This window comes from Pollachius pollachius (genome assembly GCF_949987615.1).
Source record: "Pollachius pollachius genome assembly, chromosome: 5".
NCBI classification, from domain to species: Eukaryota; Metazoa; Chordata; class Actinopteri; order Gadiformes; family Gadidae; genus Pollachius; species Pollachius pollachius.
This window is the reverse complement of record NC_136938.1, coordinates 5,510,857-5,534,413: the sequence shown is the minus strand read 5'-3', so window position 1 is coordinate 5,534,413 and position 23,557 is coordinate 5,510,857. Positions and strand designations below refer to the sequence as shown.

The 23,557-nt window shown below is 45.0% G+C and overlaps 2 protein-coding genes across 3 annotated transcripts in view; both read left to right on the top strand.

The window, feature by feature from the left end:
• Positions 1-6,049, top strand: part of tent4b (terminal nucleotidyltransferase 4B) — a 29,529-nt gene extending 23,480 nt beyond the window's left edge. The window contains exons 9-12 of the mRNA XM_079737053.1: positions 330-433; positions 1,107-1,324; positions 1,732-1,908; positions 5,195-6,049. Coding sequence (XP_079593179.1) covers positions 330-433; positions 1,107-1,324; positions 1,732-1,908; positions 5,195-5,341 — 646 coding nt within the window. The 3' untranslated portion in view covers positions 5,342-6,049. The remainder of the gene's footprint in view (positions 1-329; positions 434-1,106; positions 1,325-1,731; positions 1,909-5,194) is intronic.
• Positions 6,050-7,714: 1,665 nt separating this feature from the next.
• The window catches only part of adcy7 (adenylate cyclase 7), a 59,274-nt gene continuing 43,431 nt past the window's right edge, over positions 7,715-23,557 (top strand). For both annotated transcript variants that reach the window (XM_079736517.1, XM_079736516.1), the window contains exon 1: positions 7,715-7,837. The gene's annotated coding sequence lies outside the window, so the exon portion shown is untranslated. The remainder of the gene's footprint in view (positions 7,838-23,557) is intronic.

Here is a 23,557-nt window from a genome sequence, read left to right as displayed (position 1 = left end):
TATAGACAGCTGTGGAAACCCTGATAGACCGCTTCATTATCGTCAAGTGTTAAAATGAACCAAAGGTCAAAAAAAGATTTGGCAACATTGAGCTGCATACATTAAAAAAGATAGGATACATAATTGGATGATCGGATGACAATGTACCCGGCCTGACCAATAAGATCCGACCATGCAAAATCGTCGTCGGGGACATCCATCATAAAACCCACTAGAAGGTTTTTCATATTGCTGGGAAGTCTGTGTTTGTGATATGTCAGTTTAAGGGAGCCTGAACCCTAATGCCTTCTCCCCTCCGACCCCCCCCCCCCCCCCCCCCCCCCTCCCAGCATCCTGGGCCGGATCATCCGAGTGACCCAGGAGGTGGACGACTACAGGGACTGGATCAGTAAACAGTGGGGCCGTCCGCCCCAGAGTGAACCCGCCAACAACCGTAGGTCCCACATCTGCTACCAATCAAACCACAAACCCTCATGTCATTACTAGAAAATATGAGAGCGCCCATGTAGAAGTGCTCTTTAATTCTGCTGCCCTCTGCTGGGAAAGCTGTTGAGGAAAGGAGGAACCAATCGCTGCTATTTAGTTGAGCCTGTTTAAAGCTTAGATTACACAGCAGGGTCCCAGTTGACTGCATCCTGTGTCTCCCTGTCACATTGCTCTGGTCTATGCCTTAGACGTTGCACATATTGTTATCGATCATACTGGGAACATAGGGTTACAGTCCATCTGACATATTTGGAATATTCCTGCACAATGCATACAGTTCTTTGGTTAGTTTTAGTAAATGTTTCTGTTTAAGATTTGTTTGTTGACCTAAATCCCCCTTTTTTATGCATATATATATACGTATATACATTTCTTTACTTGGTTTATTATCGTTGTGCACCAAACACCAAGACAAATCCTTGTACGTGGTAAACTGACTGATGCTGATAGTGATTCTGATGCTGATGGTGATTCTGATGCTGATAGGGATTCTGATGCTGATAGTGATGCTGATGGTGATTCTGATGGTGATTCTGATGCTGATGGTGATGCTGATAGTGATTCTGATGCTGATATTGTTTATGATTGTGACTTTGTTGTGATTGTGATCGTTGCCGTAGGAAATGCTGTCACGCTGCTGGTGGAGCCCCAGCGGCTGGATGAGTGCAACAACAACGTCACAGAGGAAGAGGAGGAGGAGGAGGAGGAGGAGGAGGTGGTTGAGCTGCCGGACACGCCCGGCAGCAAGAGCTCCTCCAGCTCCTCGTCCCCGGCGCCCTCCATGTGCTCCTCACCGCTCTGCATCTCCTCGTCCTCGTCCACCGTGTCCAGCGACGCGGTCAGTCCGCACGCACGCACGCACGCACATACACAGACACGCAGTCACACACAGGGACAAGCACATACAGGGACACGCAGTCACACACACAAGGAAACGCACACACAGGGAGACGCACGAACACACACACACACGGCGACACGCACACAGGGACATACAAGCAAAAACACAGGGAGACACGCGCACACACAAGGAAACGCACACACACACACTAACGGTACCTCTACACGCGCATGCACGCATGCACGCACACACACACACACATGCACACAGAGGGACACGCACACATATACACACAGGGACATACAAGCACACACAGGAACATACACGCATGCACATGCTTCACTGAACAGAGTTCCCATGTTGCCCATAAACGTCCTTAAAGGTTATTTTGTGTCCTTCTCCAGGACTCGGACGGCACCCCGTGTAAAACGGCCAAGCACCAACAGCAGCAGCAGCAGCAGCAGCAGCAACAGTCCGGCCGGGGCGCCAAAGCCCACCGGGACTCAGCGCCCGGCGTGGCCAGCAGCCGGACACAGAGCCACTCGGCCTGCACGCCAACGGGGGGAGGCAAGGGGGGCAAGGTAGGCACGCCTGGAGCTCCTCCCCTGTCTTGCGATCTAACCATCCAACGTATATAATGTTGATTTTGGCCGCCTGTTTCAATTTTAGTTTTAGTCTTTGTGTCAAGCTGTCATTTTAGTTTTTATTAGTTTTGGTCACGTTCATACTCATAGTCTAGTCAAGTTTCAGTCCACTAAAAGTCTAAGCATTTTAGTCTTATTTTAGTCAGAATTATCCATGACTGTTTTAGTCTAGTTTTAGTCAAAGCAAATTGAATTAGTCATTTTTTTGTAATGCACTTCTATTTAACTCAAAGTCAATATAGTATAAGTAGGCTACCTACTAGTATTGACAATACCAACATTTTATTTTTGCCAAACCCATTTCACAATTCAAACAAGGTAATCCTATTATTATATTATTGTTACCTTATAGACTCAAGAATACATCCATTCCAGACACGGAAGACACTCTGATATGAATGTATTTATTTTACCAACCAAACCTGTTCCGTCCACATTAGAACAGCAAATTCCGACACTGAAAACGATGCTTTTAAAAACGATCGCTGAGGTGGATAAATGTGAAAACGCTGGCTTTGCGTTGTATTGTGGTCAGGGTAGGCGGAGGCTTTCAGATACGATGGAGTTCGGTTGCCATGACACTGCCATGACGCTGCCACAAGCTTGCGCTCATCTAAACAAAAATGACAGGTGAAATGGAAATGAGGATTTTCTCCTGTCTGTTCCCTCCTCAATGTACTATGTATCTTCAGTTACAAGTTACAACTCAATCGTTACTTCAACGCCGAAGGCGAGCGCTGTACTTGATGTGCTTAAGCGATGTTAAAAGAACGCAAAGACGCCAGTTCAAACCGTACTTCGAGCGGCGTTTCTAAAAAAAACAACTCGCCTTTTTACTTTCGGTTAGAGCCATATTTTTTGCTTGTGACTGAAGATGATTAATCAGCTGATCGCGCGCCTGTAATCTAAACAGAGAGGCGTGGCGGGAGTTGCGTAACCATGAAAACAACTGTTTATCAAAATCATTTCAGTGTGGAACGTGGATGCAAAACATTCGGTAAACAATATGAAAACGATAGTTTGGACGGAGATCGTTTTCATTGCGAATGTACGTTTTTATATTCACCCGGATTAGTGTGGACAGGGCCTTAAGTTTTCATTAACGCTGCCACCACAGCTGCGTCTTCTGAATCTAAATAATGCCGCGACGAGCGGGGATTCAGGAAGTAACGTAACCTAATACAGCCCCAGAAATTAATAAAATAAACAAATTTTCTCGACTGGTTTTGGTCAACGAAAATGAGACATTTTAGCAGAGTTTTATTATGTAAACACATTTAGTCTCATTTTTATTCGTCAACAATATTGCATTATGTATTTAATTTTAGTTATTGTCACATGACCAGCATTTACGTTGCGTCTCGTCTCGTTTTCCTCACGTGATAAAGGTTCGTTGACGACGATATTTAGTCATAATTTTCGTTGACAAAAGCAACACTAAACGGATATCAGGGTTGTATAAAAATAGGACTCTATCCGTATCAATACCTTCTCAAAATATGTCTCACTATAAGCGATTGTTTATTTAATTTTTTTTGGGGTTGTGCTAACTGGCCGCTGCGGTCATCTGATGCTGAAGAATTTGATCTTAGGTCAGCCAGTAAGCCAGGAGTGGGATGTGCCTGAGAACAAGGCATGAGCCTAAGATCAGTGGAGACCCTCTCATGGCTGCTGGTGCCACAACTGAGTTCATACTGGGAACAACTGTTGTACGACTGCAGTTATCAGAGTAGAGTAAGATGGAGGCTGGAGACCTCGATTGGTTCTCAACGCACGCACCCTGCTGAATGCTTGCTGCGTTTGTCTGAGGATAAAGGCAGGATTAACGAATGGCCTTTTGCTTAAATTGACCTTAAATCCTCTACCAAGATGCCAGATCAATTATTCCTCCCCCGGAATTAGCCCTACATTCGTGGCTTTATGGTCGATATGTGCGCAGAGCTGAGGCCCTATACATATTGATTAAAGAGAGGTTTAAAGAGCTTCTTACATGACTTTAAAAAACAGGTAATATGCAAGGTAAAATTATTTCTAAAACTATATTGGGATAGATGTAGAATGTGGATAAATACAAGTCTATGGCTGTTCTCGAGCTGGCTGCGTGGCTCCATCTGCTGGTGAAACTGCTAGTCAGAACCACCCTGTCTGAGGCCAGCGATATAATGCTCATCCATGTACAATGCTGATTTAATACCTCCTTTAGGTCTGCAGGCCTAGGATACTAACAGTCATGAATAGCAAGCTTATGAAGGTCATCATTAAACGCTGGCCTATTACTCCAACATGCCTAGTAGCCTTATGCTGGATTCGTTAATGGGTTTATCATGTATGAAACAAGAATATAAGAAAAATATATTTGCACATCATTGCGTCCACCTGGTGGCAGGAGAGAGCATTGCAGCGCCTGGCACCAAACACATTATAAGAGGCTCTCTCATACGTGTTTTGCTGAAAGGAAATGTCCAAAACCCTAGTCAAGCTCATTCTCTTGAGTCCAAAGTAAATTGACCATCTTATTCAGAACGTGATTGTGTGTTGGTTGGTGTCTGAGCAACGTCTGCTCAAAGCAAAGTTGCTTCCATGTAATTCCATTGTAATCCCACTGACCTTTTGCGGGAAAGCTTTCATGCTAATCCTGACCTATAGAGATTCATAGGCTGCACAAACAGGCTTCTATTGTGACTGCAGCACCTGTTGAATATATATGATCTATAATCAACAATTCATCAATATATACAGTCATCTCTCTATGTTTGGTTGAGGCAATGTCATTCCCATTCATCAATGTTTCTCCATAGTAGAAGAAGGCAGAACCGACCGATCGAGATCAGTTTGCGTGTTGTAGGGCTGTGGGATAAATCCAAATTTTGATTGTGATTTCGATTTTTGGGTTAAACGATCTCCAAACTCATATAATCAAGTTCAAATGTTTTTTTGTTTTTTAACATAAATTTCAAAAAATAATGAGTTTAATGAATTCCCACATTTTCTATTTTAACATTTTGTGTATTTTAAGGGGGAAATTTCCAAATTCTGTTACAAAGTGTTTTTTTTTGGAGAGAAATGCTGGATAAATGCATCTTGTAATCGTTTGAATAATCGTGACTTCCATATTGACCAAAATAATTGTGATTAGGATTTTTTGTTCCCCATACTCAAGCAGCCCTAGCAGGAAGGTGTGTTCCCAGTTCTGACCCGCTCCTCCTGTCTGTTCCCTCCTCAGACCCGGACGTCCCGCTCCCACAAGGCCGACCAGCAGAGCTCATCCTCAGGGGGGAAGAGCCATCAGGGCAACAAGCCACATCACCAGGGCAACGGCAAGAAGAGGAAAAATGTGAGGGAGTCCACCCAGGAGGAGCCGTGCAGATAGTGGGGGGCCTCGGCGTGCCCGCGCTTCCCCCTCTGCTATGGACCCAAGGGACGGGACCTGTCCTACTTCTGCTGCCAGATTCCAGCCTTGGGAGGCTCTTGGTGGACAATCTCTGTCTTACACTCAAGATTTTTTTGCCGGGCACACGCAAGCGTTTTATAGCAGGAACAAAAAAAAAGAACAAAAAAATAAATAATTATAGGAAATGGGGCTTCGGTTCTTGGACCCGGATTGAATCATGAAGGATATTTGCGTGTTAGCCTCTGTCGTCAGGTTTCTCGCGGAGGGGTTTCTACCCCGCAGGCGGCGCTCACAGGGACTGTCTTATTGCCCCCTTGTGTACGGGAGGACAAATGGCAGGTGTCGAGGGTCTGCCATGGAGTACAAAGCCTGGAGCTGGGGGCAACACCGCCTCTCAGTGAGAACGATACATTTACAAATTGATGGAAAAGACTGTTGAAGAAGAACGGGAGGAAACCCAAACAAAAAAAATGTACACTGATTTCCTTTTTTTATGGTGACCCATAAAAATGCAATCCATTACGAGTGAGGAAATAACTTATGCATGACAGTTCTCTTTTGCTGGTGGTTGGTCTGTTTTTTGTTATGTCTCGACAGATTATACAGAGATTTTTTACAAAAAAAATACATAAAAAGGTTAAAAATACCATTGCAAAAAAAAAAAAACGGACAAAACCAAAAAAACAATCATAAATTGTTTCCTATTCTCTTTTTACCAGATATAACAGTTTGAGACGTGTAGACGTGTACTTTCCCCTCCTAGCTGTTCTTTATGGGAGGCCAAGGAGCTGGGTTCTGGGACTCATTGCCAACATACATCATCAGCATCAGTCTACTCACCCTCCGAGCACGGTGGCGATAGCGGTTAGCCTACTGAACACCTACTGAATACATGTCCCTACAGATGGCTGGATGGAGATTAATCCCGTGTACCGATAGCACAGCCGTGCTTGTTTAGAGCCTAGAGTATAGGTATAAATTAGTAAGGGGGTGACGATGGTTTTTATGGCAAAAATCAAATCCTACACTTGAAGAAAAGAAAACCCACTTTTGTTAGCGATCAATCTGTGGGAGGTAATTTGTTGGCTTAGTGATTTACCTTCTACAAAAATCATTTTATTTCTTAAATGTATTTATTTTTTTATTATATGGACATAGTATGGATAAGATGTGTATTAACTTTGGAGCCTGTATCTTTTGTGTCCTTATGTTTAGATAGGAAGAGATATTGGGGGGGAAATACAATTTATCAGGTACAGTTAAAATGTCACGGTTATGTCATTTCATTGCCTTTTTTTTCTTTCGGTAATAGTTGAGTGACCAAGTTACCTAGAAATTATGAGACCATTTTTGCAAGTCGGAAAGTGTAATGTGTTACATGGCTGGGGTGTTTAGTTCAAAGGGAGATTCGATTATCATTTTTTTTGTTTATTGAAATTAATCCCGCCTTGGGGGACCCCCTAATGTTTTGCAGTTCTGCAAGTAACCTGTAGATGGGGCTATCGCTCAAGTCTTGTCCTTACAGAGTTTGCGCTCGTATACTGCATTTGGACGGCCCCCCACCTATGGGTGACTTGAAGGAATAGCCCAGGATCAATTGAAAACCACATGTAGAACACCCGGTCAGTGACATACTTGCATAGGGAAATATCTAATAAGCACACCGCAGCCGCTTGGGTGTTTTTTTCCCCCCCCCTCACCAACAGCTCCCTACCACACACAGATTACCAGCAATAACAGTTCTGCAGTCACTTGACCCTCAACACTATTTAACATCCGCCACAACCCATGAGGATATTAAAAGAGCACGGCCCTGGCAGACACACAACCGCTACCGTTTGAACCACAACCCCAAACATTTTCCGCGTTGTTTTTTGATAGGATGACTCTTGTCCAAGTGAATAAATCTACGTGTTTGATGTTGAACCATTCATTGATGTCGCCCGTCGCGTTTCCAGTCGCCTTCTCCAAATGCAGTATATAAGTGCTTGTCTGGAAACGCCGGACAACAGAATGTAAACGTGTCAGTTGTGCCATCGGAATGTCCATCGACCCTCCTCACTGCAGGTTCTTCACACTAAACTGTGCTCATCCCAAACGTCATTTCTCTGCAGCTATTACAGTACATGCAATAAAAACCACAGTTCAACTAAACAGTCCAAAGTGTCGGTTTCTCGGTGTTTGGGGAAGAGCTCTTCCGACTCTCCACAGGTGGGAGGACACGCTGGCACTACTGCACGAACACCACGAGGTGTAGAAATTGACACGCTTTCCGCTTTCCGCGTTGTAACGCAGAGGCTCGCCGCCAGAGCGCACGCAGCAACGCTTGGAGAGGCGCGCTGCCAGAGCGCACGAAGTGACGCCTGGAGAGGACTGCCGTAGCCACGCGTGAAGCGGCGCGTTGAGACGGAGGAAGCGATCTATTGAATATCCTGCTTTAATGTCATCTATTAACCATGCACGTCGACGAATGAGGTGAGTTCTCCCCTGCCGTTTATTTCTACTTAAGATATTGTTAAAAAGTGTCGTTTCGTCCATTAAGTTGACACGTACATCCGAAATGTTTAGGTAGCATCATATATCTGTTGGATGGGTTTGAAACGCGCTGAACCATGCAGGCTAAGGAATTCGGAACGTTAAAGTTCCGCGTAACGAAACGTTCGAGGCGAGGTTCGGGTTTTAGGGTGTATTTTCTACTGTGTTTCTGGGGTCGGTCGTTGCTAAAGCGAGGTAGGCTGACTGGTGTCGAGTTCGGGGCTTTCTTCACTTCACTTTATTAAAACATGTTTCAGTGGTCAGTATATGTTCCGGATGCCCAGGAGACCTTTTCTTTCACGTCGTTCAACTTCTGCCCAGGGTCCGGGCAGACTGGTGACCAGAATGACTGCGGTCTGCGGTCCACGTTGTGATGCGTGAGGCTTTTTGTAGCCTACTTTTGAGTACATTGACTTTAGTTAGTCCGCGGCTGTTACCTAAAATGTGTTTTTATTCACCAATGCCAGAGAACAGCTCCGTTTCCGTTCCCATAACATGCCCATCGCATTCCCTTCTCATTGCCTGTTGATTCCCTTGGCCATCAAACATTTCAGTGGCAAATTGCTCATGGGAAATGGAAATTGTGCCGGAAAGACCTATACTATTTTGTATATATTTGAAGTAATACTGTTCAAGTTTAGCAGGATAAACCTTAATCTGCGTTATTTGCATGCCCAAGTGAGTGCTTCTCAAGTGAATGCAGCCTGCAAACGGTGTCTCAACGAGGTGCTTTGCTTCCATCAATTGTTGCGAATATAGTCGCCATCTGTACACACGCATTACACAGGTGATCGCATATGTGAGCGTGGGTGTGATCAGCATGCGGGTGGTTAAATCACTTTTACTATTTCATTCCTCCCTCGGACCCTGTGGTCAAAGCATGTCAACACGAACTGTCATGGCACATTTAGAACTGTGACAGAGATGCAAACATGAAAGTGAGTCAAACCGTCAGATTTGTCTTGTATTGCGAGTTTTTGTGTGCGTCTCTGTGTGTATCAATTGGAATACATTGGCCCTACTGTCAGTTGACTGAATAAAGGTTGGAGGCAGCTTTCATCGGGGGCAAAACCATGGTCATGGATCAGCAGATTGGTGCAATGTTTTTGTGTTTGGCAGCCTTTTGTAGCTGACCAGTAGGGCAGTCCCTAACTCTTTTTTTCGAGTTTAGTGTGTTCTGTCCTCTCTGTTTTTTGATTGAATATGATTGAAACAAACTGATTTATCAAAAGTTAAAAAAAAAAAAAAAACTGAAGCCCGATCCTTTGAGAACTCATATGTCAGGCCAAAAGCAATGCTATGTTTTCTCTTCGCTGAGACTCACCTCCAAATCGACATCTTAACTGTCCAATTTACTTAAGTCCAAAAGTTCAAGTGGAACTGCTTATACAGCAAATACTTAAGTATTATGTAGCCAAGTGACGTTCAGAAATCGGTGTTCAACAAGCAGCTCAACCCAGCAAATTGAAATTTATATTCATTGGCTAACTATATATTTGGTATGATTGACAAATGTCATACTTGTCAAACCCCTCAAAATTACTCTCCCAAAGGGCAAATCCTAAAGCCACTTCAAAGGTCTGTTGATGTGCAATCATCAGTTGTGTCTTTGTGTTGATTTGTTTTATGGATTTTACAGTTCAATGGATTTCGAGAGAGAGAGAGAGAGAGAGAGAGAGAGAGAGAGAGAGAGAGAGAGAGAGAGAGAGAGAGAGAGAGAGAGAGAGAGAGAGAGAGAGAGAGAGAGAGAGAGAGAGAGAGAGAGAGAGAGAGAGAGAGAGAGAGAGAGAGAGAGAGAGAGAGAGAGAGAGAGAGAGAGTAATGCCATGGTGCTTCACAGGTGTCATTGTTGTTTTGGGTACCATCCCTTAACAACCGGTTCCAGGGTGCAGCTTTAATTTTCCATCACGTCATCCATACATTAAGATATATGTACTGGGATGAGTTTGAACGTATTTTAGATGCATGGACGTAATGATGAGGCCTATGACGTCGCCTATATACCAAATTATAGACAGTAGGTGTGGGAAATTTCCTGGACAATATTGTTTCAGCCGATTCTCTTATCACTTGTACATTTAAATTAAAAATAGGATTCGTTTTTTATTGAAAGGGAGGTTTTTTTTAAAATAATGAAACTAACAACTACTGTATTACGCTGAAATTATATACTGTTTTAAATGCTGTGAACAACATCTGTTGAATGATCACAGAGTGGCTTTTATTCTGGTAACTGAAGCTCTCTGGGGAACTCCCCAGAGGGCTTCAGCCTGCAATATAAAGCTGCAAGTTCCTGATTCTGCATTCAACACCAGGTTTCATGTAAGGCAGCACAATTGGGACAAAAAGGACAAGTGATTATTTTGCCTGAGTGTTCATTGCAATTAACAGCAATGGATTCAATACCAATTTTGTGGCCTTCAGTGTTGAAAAATAATCATAAGTACCAATTCAGATTGATGTTTTTATCACTTTTTCCTTTTTTTGTAGTTGTAGTCAAATCATTGTGACCCTTCACTATAAGCAAATAACAGGGGCCAAATTAACAATTCCAATTACTATGCAATCAATTGTGCAGCCCTCATGTAGTAAACATCAAAACACGGACACCGCCCACCTCCATCATTGGTTCCTTTCCTAACTGACTGTAGATATCCAGAAATGGATGCCTACTCAAATTCAGATGTTATTATTCAGCGACACTGTGTTTTTTCAGATGTCTCATGCACACAATATTCAATGCTGAAAGGTATTGGTCATTGCCATTCCATTGAATAGCCAAGAAATGAACCTCACCCTATATTTTGTGTTTACCCTTGTGCTTTTCACATTGTCTCTTTACACTCTCTGTTACTTTGGAAATGCTAGTCAAAAGTATGAACTCCCTTGCTTCATTGTATATAGGATAAAGCATAGAGACTTTCACATTCTTTCCAGAATACGAGGCTTCAATATGAATTACTTTGTTTTGCTCGGATGCTGCAGCACCAACTATACTCGGACGCGTCGGTCGTTAAAGCTGCTCTCCCTGCGGTGGTGTCAGGTTCATCACGAGAACGTTTCGCTGGAGGGACCGGGGAGCATCCTGTGCCAATCCCAGAACACACACGGAGGGCTAATCGGGCTCATTAACTCAGACTCCATGCCTCAGCCGTACTAATCCTCCGGTTTCCTGACCTCCGTCACACACCGAGTTTGATGCATGTGCTCCCCTGTCCCCTCTCTTCCTCGCCTTCCACCTCACCTCTTTCCATTCAGCTTCACTTCTGTACGTCTCTATGTTCTGAGTCAGAGCTGTATCCAGTTCCACGAGGTCAGACGTTTGGGTGTGTCCTGACTTCAATGGACCTGCCATCTGTAACAGCTGCACCGTTATTGGTGACATAAGTGTGTCACAACAACGCAAGACGTCTCGATTTCGGCTCTTCTTTGTGTACCTAGTCGTCAATTAGGTAACGGTAAACGACCGATGTTATTAGGCGAAGGCGCTCGTTCGGTAACCTCGCTCTAAGCACCTCAACCTAGTTTAACAATTCACTGGTGGGCAAAGGTTCCCGATCCATATGGTATACAACCCTTTTTACATCGTACTCTACGCACGATGTACGTAGAGTACAAGGGGGTCGCCTAGCAACCATCCGCTAACCTGTCGGCACACAGGTTGTCGTTTGAGATGGTCTGGTCTGAAACGAGGCCAACACCTCCTCTCTGAACCTTGGCGTGGTATGGCTCTGGATCAGCACAACTGAACTGGTGTGTGTGTGTGTGTGTGTGTGTGTGTGTGTGTGTGTGTGTGTGTGTGTGTGTGTGTGTGTGTGTGTGTGTGTGTGTGTGTGTGTGTGTGTGTGTGTGTGTGTGTGTGTGTGGGTGGTTAACTGGTACTGCATGTCACCCAGGATTTTAAACATTCTTTTTTTTTGGGAATGTTTTAAACATTCAATGCTTACGATAACAGAATACAGTGGCTGTTGACAGAAAACAGGATCTCCAGGATGGAATATGTTGAATAACCAAAACAATGATTGACAAGGAAGGTGTACGATTTTTTGATCACTTGCTGGTTAGTTCAGAATAGGGGTGTAACAGTACACTGGAGACACGGTTCGGTTCATACCTCGGTTCAGACATCAAGGTTCGGTACGAGTTCGGTACAATGAAGGGAAAAGTAAAAAAAAAATGCAGAAGGCAATTCTTTTTTATTGTGCATGTCTCAGGTTGTACCACCTAGTGTCATACAGTCTCTCCCCTGAGCTAGCTGCAACAGCCTGAACTGTGTAATCTAAGATGTAAACAGTAAACAATAAGTACCCCACATCATCTCCAGACTCCATTCGTAACTTGTAAACAAAATAAGGCAATCGGTTATAAAACCGATAATGCAGCATGTCTTATTTATGAAAGTGCAAAGTACACAGAATAACAGCCACTACGAGCCAGTCCCTCAATGAGCTTTCCACAAACCTGCCGTTTTTTAGAGGCGGGTCAAGGTGGAGGGTGGGGGTGTGGCCCTGAGCAACTTGCGACCACGGTACCATGCGCTCATGTTTACAGTGGATGTATGCAATGGCAAGGCGCACACAGCTTTTGGCCGTGTTCTGTAAATATTCTAGAACACTCCGGGTGCTCCAGCGGGAGTCCTGGAGCTCTATATCTAAATAATATATTATGCATGGATATCTATATCATATAATATATATTATCATGGCCAAAAGCTGTGTGCGCTTCAAGACGATTTTATGAATCTAAACGATTTTATGAATCTCTCCGACGTCTCTGGTTCTTCCACAACAATCTGAAGTAGACTGACCCGCGATTATTGACAGCGATTGTCTCCCGCCGGAGCCCGCAGCGGGCAGCGCCGAGGCGGTGGTGCCTCGGCAGCGGGCTCTTTGGCTCCGGTGGGAGACAATCGCGGGCAACAATCCCTTTCTCCTCCATGTCGCGGTTCATGTAGGCCCACTTCAGGGATTCAAGGCCAAAGTTCCTTCCCCCCAATTCCTTCTCAACCATGGCTGAGAAAACCCCCACTACAAGTCTCGTTGTGGAAATACCAGAGGCCCGACGTGTTACCCTGAAGAACTTGCGCATCTAACATTAGTTCCGCATTACATTAATTAATTCGCACGCCAGTTTTATTTAATTGTATACCGTGTGTTCTCTGTGTAAATCCATGCACTGAACCGTGACGTCCGTACCGATCCGGTTCAATACGAATACATGTATGTTACACCCCTAGTTCAGAAGGACCGACTGGGGAGATGGTTGAGATAAGCAGCTGAAACACAGGACTAACTGTATGGGTTGCGTATGGATTTTGTGAACCCATCAATAATTTGGCAGCCTTATTCAGGATGTGATCATTCACTTTATCCTTTATGAAAATGACAAAATGAACCATCTGCTGCATCTGAAACTTAAATATCATTGTTTATGCATACCAGATATAGCCCAACCGATACTGGAGTTTAGGGGCGGATACGATATATCTGTGAAAGGGCAATATCGGCCGATAAACTCGGCCAACCGATACATCCTGCTGTTACTTCCTCAGAAATGAACCAAACTAGAACCTAACTTTATGGTATGTGGACATAACCCAGCTCTCTGAATCTGCACAAAGGTTCCCTTTTTTATTTTGCTTCTGGAAATGCACGCCATCAAACTAGCGACTTGCTGGAAACCAGTATGAGCAGAATGTCAGAATATTGAGCTGAAATCTCTTTGAAAGCCTCCCCCCCCCCGCTAATGGATCTCGCTAAGCGGGGCTCTCCACAAAGTGAAGGGCCCCATTCAGCGCCGTTTCTGCCGTTTGGAGGGGGCTGCTGAGAGGCCGAGTTAGAGTACTTCAGCCGTCATTAGAGGAGCGGCTCTTCACCTTATCCTATATTTAATTGTTCCATTTCCTGGCCACCTTCTGTGCCCACAGAGCCAGAGTGAAGCGGCTGGTTAGTATCCACCGTCAGCGGCTGAAAGATCAAATGTGTTGTCAGGAGGCTGCGTGTGTACAGACACACACACACACACACACACACACACACACACACACACACACACACACACACACACACACACACACACACCATTAGACACGCATACACAGACATACATTTATCATTCATCTGATTTGCATCCGTTTCCCATGATTTTATCTTTCAGGATCACCACAGTCTTCATTATCTGTTTAGTAAAATATGTTCTCAAACAGAGTTTTTTATTTTCCTCTTATGCAAAGAAGACTCATTTCCTTTTTCTAAAGCACTGCCTCCTCGATGTTAAAAACGTTGCAGTAGACCTTGCCTTGCTTGTTTGAATCCTTTGTAGAACATAGCAAGTAAAGCCAGAAGATATCAGTTGGTACAATTCTCAACAGGAGTCTCTACGCAAAGTTAGAAGTTTAAGATTTCTCTTCTTACGGGCACTAACATGACAAATGGAGTTAATACCTAGGGTATAACCGTTACAATAGGTTCTGGCCTGAATCCTTGTGATTAAAAAACGAAACAAGTTTATGCCAGCCTTCACAATTTGTCATTAGCGACAGGCACTAAGAAGAAAGTCTCCCGTCGGTAAAGGTTACCTGGCTGAATGTGTGCGGCCCATCTGCGTTGAGCACATATGAATGTGTGTGGGTGTCTCGCTCTCCACACCCCCTAACTCCCTGTGCTCACCTCAATTTGAACACCCCCCTTGCTGTTGGATGTTGGAGTGCTTTATATAACGCTGGTGAGTGCTCTCCATCGCAGACAGTGCAGTGTTGCACATGGACCGATTGGATGGAAACAGAATCAGAGATATCAGAACAGCTGGATCAACAGTGAAATGAGCCAAGTACTGATTTGGAATTATTTTGGATGTGGGTAAACTTGATTAGTAGTTTGATTAAACGTGAACGGAAATTGAAAGTGTGTGTGTGTGTGTGTGTGTGTGTGTGTGTGTGTGTGTGTGTGTGTGTGTGTGTGTGTGTGTGTGTGTGTGTGTGTGTGTGTGTGTCTTGGTTTCTCGCGGGCTGCTTCAACAGACCTCTCATTGTGTGGGGCTGGTTAATGATAAACACCTTTGATGGGTCCTCAGTTTGAAGAGAAGAGCCGTAGGATGGAGATGAGGAGGAGAAAGGGTCCTGATGGATAGATAGTATGCCACATTCTTTACTGTGCTTACCTTTTTACAATTTTAAGTGGGAAAGTTTGGTTGGACAAAAAACCGATTGTGAAATGTAGCTGCATTAAACAAAGATTTAGTGTTGAAAAATAGTACTTTTGTGACTGCTGGTTTATCACAGTTAGAAATAATCTTAATTTTGATTGAGCAATTTGCAATTCTCATTAGCACCTGTTCGAGCATATACCAATGTGCTAAGTCTGCCTGTGGCAATGTTTTGAATTTGAGGCCATTTGGAGGTTAAAAATGGCAGACGGCAAACTGCTGAGTGGGAGATACAAGTATGACAGCTTTAAGGTTTCAGTAAATGGTTCGGTGCTGCTTGTGACACACACACACACACACACACACACACACACACACACACACACACACACACACACACACACACACACACACACACACACACACACACACACAGTGACATCCACCCACTCAGAGGTTCTCAGACAAAAACATGACAGGCACTTCTCAAAACAGCTATTGTTTTCCATTGCCTCCTTTGCTACAGTTTGCTTTGACTGTTTTCAACCATATTATGGTTGAGGATGTGGAAATTAAGCAAAGTGTAAAAGTAAGTGTGAATTGTAATTAGCTTTTCTTCCATCTACATTCTAATTTTGTTGTAATGAGATGATGGCAAATTTGGCCCGTTGAAAGGTCTGTTCAAATGAGACCACTTAATGAAGACGACGCCGACTCTCTTAAGCGACTATGGTTCATCGATGGCGATCGCTCTGTTTCCTCGACTGCCAGCGCGTCTCATGTGTCCTGAGGCCGCCTTACGTGAACGGCTGCGCGCATGACAACAACAGCCCTCATCGGCACGGTAACCCTGCAGCAGCTTCCCTTTTATCAAGCCGTCCTCGCAGCGTCGTCAGGGAAATGAGAACCGGTTGCCAAGGAAATGAGGCCGTGTAGCGGTGGTTGGCTTATTTTCGAGAGGGAGACAGAGACTGAGAGACTGACTGACTTTTAATTTGAGCTGGAGCCTTACATGCAGTGTCTAAATAAGTCAAAATTACAATTCATTCAAAATATATAATTTCCTAACTGCCTCTAAATGTAAAAACTCGATCTCATAGCTACCATGGTGTCATTTGCATGCGTGTGTGTGGGCGATGCGCGTGTGAATCTGTGGTCTGCCATCCACCATTGGCTCGGTAGTGAAGTGTGTAAACCCAAGCAACCCTGTTGAAAATATAACTGGTTCATTCATTAGGTGACTCACAATTCAATAAAAGCTCTTTGGCAATTTAAAGTCACCGCCTATGTTAAGCACATGCAAAGTCTGACTCGCTTCCAGCTGTGGTGGGGCTGCTTTCTGTGGTTCGCCGTTCAAGGCCGCGACTTCACCTGTAAGTCATGACTGTGACTCCCGTTCAGGAAGTGAAACATGTCACGTCAAGCGTCTTCCAGCTCAACGTCAACGCACCCTCTCAAAAGCTAAGCCTCTGGTGCTTTGGGCTTTGCTTTGGAGGAAAACCCCGGTGCCCGACATCCTGTTTCAACATCGAGGACGCCGTTGGGGTACCTTCCACGCCACGGGTCGTGTGGTGGTAAGGGCAGGGCAGCTTTCACGAACGGTGTTCCCTCAGCCCCGGCGCTTGCGTCCCGCGTCCTGCGTCAGACAAGGGCTGCATTCAGCCAGGAGGGGTGCAGCGCTGGAGGAGCCCAGACAAGTGTAAACACGGCCGTGACGTCTGGACGAAATACCAAGGTTTTCTCTCTCTAACACTGCGAGACCACGACTGGAACATACGGCCCAGTCGTCTATACTGTCTCGATTTTAAAAGAGCGCCGGCCACTGCCGTTTTGATTTTTTTTTACAACATGTAAACTTCAAAATATACCCATATGATACGGTTATGTGCACGTGCTCAGGTAACATGAAACCCAATCGGTGGGACTTGAAAATGAGTGACGTAACTGCGTGCGGTGCTGAACAAGGCTCTTTTCAAGAGCTGCTCTGAACCTGCATGTGAACTAAGAGGAAGTGAAGCCCAGAGAGTGTGTCTGGGGAGCCGGCACGTGCAGAGAGAAAAAGCATTCGGCAAGAACTTTTTTATTGCCTGTTGAAGTCTAAGATTTTCTGTTTCTTCTCAATGTGTTACACGGCATTTGACGTACCCTGATGTACTTAAGTCGTCACTTCCTACATTCTCAATAAGTCCTGTCAATCGTCATACCAGCCTGAGCTGTGAGACAAGCGCACCATTCAATCCACAACAGCTACCATGCACTTAATTGCATTTAAACTTTCAAATTTGTTATTCCAGCCCTGTGCTACAAACACACACACCTGAAACATTACCATTCTCAGACTCAAGGGGATCTGCTCAAGCTGTTCTGGCTTTACTGCCTTGATGGTTAATTCATTGGTCTCACCCACGTGCAACCATCACAGCGAAGCAAGCTTGGTAGCATCTGGCTTGCTAACCAACGCTAACGACCCGAGAAACGAGTCCCCTGCCTCACGGCGATGTGGAGGAAAGGGCGAGGCGCGAGTCAAGAACGGAGGCCCCCCTCCACCACTACAGCTACCCCGGGCTGCTCGGAGCTCTGAGAGGTAATGCCATCCGTTCTGCCCTAGTCCCTACGACGCCCCTCAGCTTTGCCCCTGCAAAGCTGGAAGCTGGAGCTCGGTGGAACGTACCCCTTACGCCCGGCACGGTCACCCTGTTCTGTCCCCGTTAACATGTCCTTTCAGGGGGTGGAAGAGCCCCCCCCCCCAGGCAGAGCCCCCTCGGATCATTTTTGGTTGGGTCGTCTGGTCAGAAAGTGGATGTGTGTTGTGAGAAGGCGGTGTCGGTCACAAACGAGCTACCAGCCGTCTGCGGTTCACTGGTTTGGAGCTTCAGGGGATGTTGTTCAGCCTTTCGATGTGTTGCCGGAGAATGAAGTGTTGTTCTCTGGCTTATCGCTCCCATATGAAGAGACAGCCGGTCTGTCTCCGGCTGAACAAGCTGCTCGCTGCGCTCACGGAGAGCCCTGCCAACGGCGAGGAATACGCTTGTAGCAACGGCACGCTTGTGCCATCATTCCAGAATTGGATTAAAAGGCCTATCCAACGGAAGTCGCATGTCTTTCTTCCTTCGTGAGGCAACTGCGTAAAACACAAGTGTGTTTGGGTGATGGCCGGTCCAAGCAGCCTCACCTGGCCGGAGTAAGACTGATTGGACCCTGGGGCTTGGGGAGGCTGTACACCTGTTGCACGTTGAGTAATCGGTGTGCACAGGTTAAACCAGTCATCTCCACACACACTCAAGAGAGAGTTCTCCCAGAGGACATCATGGAGCGCCAGGCCTGACCATGTGTCATTATCGGCAAACCTGCAAAAGCACCCCCTGCGTCCTTGTGTTTGGAGGAGGAGTGTGACGTCACCTACGTGGCGTGTAGCATGGCCTTTGCTTTAACGTGGTGGGGTGGGACTTCGATTTTCAAAGCGTGGGGGAGTTTGTTGTTGTCGTGGTTAGGGTGAAGCTCCACCTTGATATAGGAAGCTGTCATTAACTGTTATTAACAAGAGCTATACATAACATAACAAACAGTCATAGTCATACTTAATTTATGCACTAACTGTGCTTGTTAGGGTTGCATCCTGTGTGTGTGTGTGTGTGTGTGTGTGTGTGTGTGAAGATGAGGAAGGGAGTTTTTTTGTGTGTGTGTGTGTGTGTGTGTGTGGGGGGGGCGATTGTGTTGTTATTTGGCTGCCATTGCACACTCACCGGCCCCTCCCTGCCTATTCACTAATACTTTGTTCACACAATTCCCTCATTGGTCCCCTGGTACATGCAGAGTGATGGATGGACCATCAGCAGCCAATTCCAATCATTCCTTCCATTCAATACCCTGTGGGGAGCATGCAGCTCAGCACAGAACAGTGTAGAGACTGTACATGTACTGGTTCTAACAACACCTAGCCTAGATCGTAGACACAGCCAAGTGTTGCTCGGGGTCTCAGTGCCATTATTGGATTATACTTTCAGAGGAGAATGAATGGGAGTGAGTCAATTAGCAGTAAATGGGACATTATTAAAGTTCCATTGGTGTGAATTGTCCTCCCGCTGTGAAATGATATCTTACTTTAGAGAAATACAATTTGTGGCGGCCTATTAACTCCCTTATCTATAGAGAGTTGATGCCTGTGGCTTGCTGTTGCAATCCTCGTTATCGGCAACATCTAAATTGGTTATCTTGAAGCTTGCAATGAGTTATTGACTAAGGCCTCTGATCAATTGTCAGAATGTATGCCTGATCTCCTTTGGAAGAGATCTAGCGTGTTCAGATTTTCTTCCATTCCTGTGGACGAATTCAGGGAATTTGAATCCCTTCGGCCTTAATGTTAACTCAATGCATCGCTGCAGCTGAGTATTCGACTGGTGAGCCTATCATTGCTGTTTTTTTGTCGAAAGGGTGTTTTATTGGAACTGGCGGTTGGTTGTCTGCCTGCCACCAGTAGTATGCACCAGAATCAAACCTGTGATGTAGCCCGCTGTGGGGGCTAATTCCCAGACAGGGAAGCAGGACGGAGTGCAGTGTGATCATCAGACGGCGTGCTACCGAATTGGATCATTACAACACTGGGTCACCTTGATTGCCTTGGTGCCTGATTCAGGATCTTGACCTTTGAAGTTCAACGCGCTCACGGATGCTCCTATTCAGCACACCCACAATCCAATCACTTGGGGAAAGAGGCTTTGTCAAAAAGCCTCTTTCCCCAAGTGATCCCCCCCCCCCCCCCGCTTAGACCTGGATTTATTTGTATTTGCACTCCCTTCTGTCAATGCGGGAACATAAATTCGAGCTGCCAAGGCCTGTTCACTTTAATCTGTTTTTGATGGAGTGCAAGACCTCGCCCCTTTGTACAAACAGCTATGCTCCACTGTAATGGGGGCATCAGGAAGGCTTTATCTGAGCTTCATTTAGCCGCTGCGTTTGCATATAAAACGAAGGAAGGATTCTCAAGGATTTTTCTTTGTGCTTATAATTCAATTTCCTCGGCATGCCTTTCGGCTCGCACGTCCATTCAAGGGATTTGAAAAGGAGACGTGATATTAAAACATAGATATTTTGTGTTGGATTTTATCCAGAAAGAAACTAATCCTTCAATCAAAATTTTAGGAACTGGCTGAAAATTGAAACATTTCCTGGCAATGCTTCCAGTACACTTAAGCCTTTCAAAGGTTGTCCCAAAGCACTGCGATGTGCAGAAGTTCACGGAGTAACATGTGAGCCATAGGCAGAAGTAGGGGTTGCCCCCATGCTTGACCAACACAGGATGGACCTAATGGGCCAATATAGGATGTGAAACACGCACGCACGCACACACACACACAAAGGAGGCCACTCCATTTATAGCTTTTACAGAGATCTCCTTCCCCATGCTACCTCTAGCAGGCATTGCCGATATCCAGCATTGCCTCTATTGTCTATGTTTCCAAAGAAAGCGTGTTTAATGAGATCCACTGCGTCGGAGTATGGTTCAGCAGGGACCTCTGAATGCCTAATGCTGATCTCTGCAGCATCAAAGAAGCCTTCTTCCTGCTGAAATCACCCGTGATTGTGAAAATTTCACTTTTACATCGCAAGTGAAAGCATGTTGCCACTTACCCGCCTCTATTACAGTACAGCACTTAAATTAAAGTTGAGGAGTCACTGCGAGAGGCACAGGTAGAGATGAGTCACAGCCCTGCTCAGAACAACAGGCGTTGGGAGTAGACGACGTAGTAAACACGCAGCAGATGGTCCCGTCAACAGATGAGTGGCTTTTTATGACAGAAGGGGAAAATGAGCGTCACTGGGCTTATAGGAGCTGGCGCTATGACTCCCAGCTCTGACTCCCTCCGTCCAGAATGCTGTTGACTCAGGCCTCTACTCCCAGGAATGTAAGGCGACCACTACTTAACAAGCACCCCTGCCTGGATGGCATGCAGCACCTCTTCAGAGCCTCGGTAAACCGTCCACCCCAAAGGATCAGTGTGGACTCGTGGGTTGGAATTGGTGACCATCGATTGATCGGGTATCGATCATTATCGGATGTTGTACGGCCTTAACGCATGATCGCTGATCGGCCGATCAACTTGAAATTAGTGCTGCAGGATTTGGTGAAAAAGACATATTGCGATTATTGTGGACAATATTGCGATTTGCGATATAATAATCAAACGGTGTCATGAGTCTACTTGCTTGGTTATCAAGGAAAATGCACACAGATTGCTGATCATTTTAAAATGTTTATTTCTCAACTCAAAAATACAAACTTAAACTAGCATAAAAAAATACAAAAAATGAAAAATGTGTACAGTACTGTTTTCAAAATAACAATATTTTACAAAATTAAACAAATAATAAAAAAATATCTTTTCAAAATAAAGGCATTTCTGCAGTACAGAAATTGGTTAGGTTTCTTATTTAAAAAAATGCAATATCAGCTTTTGTTATACAATCGCAAACGCTGACATTGCGATTGCGATTGCAATTCGATTAATCGTGCAGCCAGGGGCGTAGGAATGAGTTTAACATTGGGGGGGACACATATCGGAAACCTGACAGATCCGTTAATGGTTTGAACAGAAATATGTCATAAATTAACTACACTGAAGAAATTCACAAATATATTTTATTCTACTAAAAAGATACATTTGTAAATGTAAAGGAAAACACATTTTGAATGGCAGTAATGAACTGATAAATATCAAATCAATTCTTTAATTGCACGCTCAATCATCCTATTTTTTAGAATAAGAAGCGGTGACAAGACGCTGTGTTGCGCTTTCAAAATAAAATAAAATATTTTTCTCCCCCCGGTATAAGTTTTAGGTGGGACAAATGCGCCTTTCTCCAATATTGGAGGGGACACGTCCCCTTCGTCCCCCCCGGTTCCTACGCCCTTGCGTGCAGCACTACTTGAAATTAGCTCTTAATAAATCCCCATGAATGATGACAGTCACCATATGCTTTCGTCGACTTGGTTGACTTCTTAAAATCATACGAGACCTGCAGCCTGTAAAGTGAATGCCTATGCGAACGCGGTTGTATATCTGGATAATAAGCTTGCGCCACATCACAGGAAGCAAAACGTAGGCTACGGATATAAGCATCTCATATGTAGCCTACATGCCAATGTTGCCGTCTGTCTTTTGTTTTGCAAAGCATAGTAGGATACAAACGGCCTCTTCTTCCCGGTAGCCCTCCTATAGACTGCCTGCGGATATTGACACGTGCAGAGCGTATCACAGGGGATACAGTGACATTTGATCATATGTTGGATTAAACCGGTGTTGGTTTTGTATTATCCATACGGTCTTTGGTGTGATCCCCTATAGCTCCTTTCCTTAGGCCGGGAGTGAAAGTGTGTCAGCCTGACCCATCCCAATAAACAGTAATACCACTGGTTCCTTCTCCTTTGTTAGTGGTGTTTAATTTATTTGAGTTCCTTTACGTCTAAACTTACAGAACCGTTCAGAAATCTGTGTGGCTCCAGGCATTGAGTTTACGTGCCATCGAGTCTTCTCTTAAAGGAACACAATTGCATTTACGTCGGCTCAACCAATTAAGAACAACCCTTGCATTACCCTAACTAACTAAGAACCCCTGTATAATCGGCACATATTATTTTCATGAGAATCATCCTATTATTATATTTCACTTTTCAAAATAAATCGGTGGTCAGTATCGGATCGGCCGATTTCACGTTAAAAAGATCGGGGATCGGGATCGGCCCGAAAAGGCCTGATCGGTGCGTTCCTATGTGGAATGAACGGGCGCGCTACCCTCCCCGTGTACTGCTGTTATTGTTTGTGGCGCATGTGTACAGTGTCTGTAGAGGTCAGTGCTAGTAGCTAGGAGGTTCCTAGGGTATGATTATGGTTTTTCTCTGGTTAGCCGAGGTGGAGCTAGAAAGCATTGGGCAAACACAAGAACCAATAGTTAGGCAGGATGGAGCGGGCCTACTGGCCAGCTGAGGCCGGCTAAATGTGGGGTTATGAAACCTTAAATGGGGATGTGGTTGCCTTGTGCTAACTGGAAAGAATAGCGTCTCTTTCTCCTCTCCACATGCCTCCCTCCCCCCTTCTGTGTAGAGAGGGTACTTTTCACTGCATTTTATTGGTCTCTGTTGCATAATGGAAAAAGAGGGAAACGCAACTGATTCAGTGTGAAAGAGAGAGAACTGAAAATGTTGCCTATAACCCTCTTATAGACGGATGTGTGTGTGACAGGGTGAGAGTGCATTTTTTAACATCTCAGATCAACCCAAAAGAGGAAGGAAAACATCAGATCCAGCCTTCTACCTCTTCTATCTCCACTCCTTCTGAAATGTGTCTCTGTGGGATCTGATATATTTTGAATCACCCAACCAGTGTCGTGATGGATGTGGTTGAGTGTGACCAAGGGCATCACTCAAGACCAAGGGCGTAGGAACCAGGGGGGACGGAGGGGACGTGTCCCCTCCAATATCGGAGACAGGCGCATTTGTCCCACCTAAAAATTATACCGGAT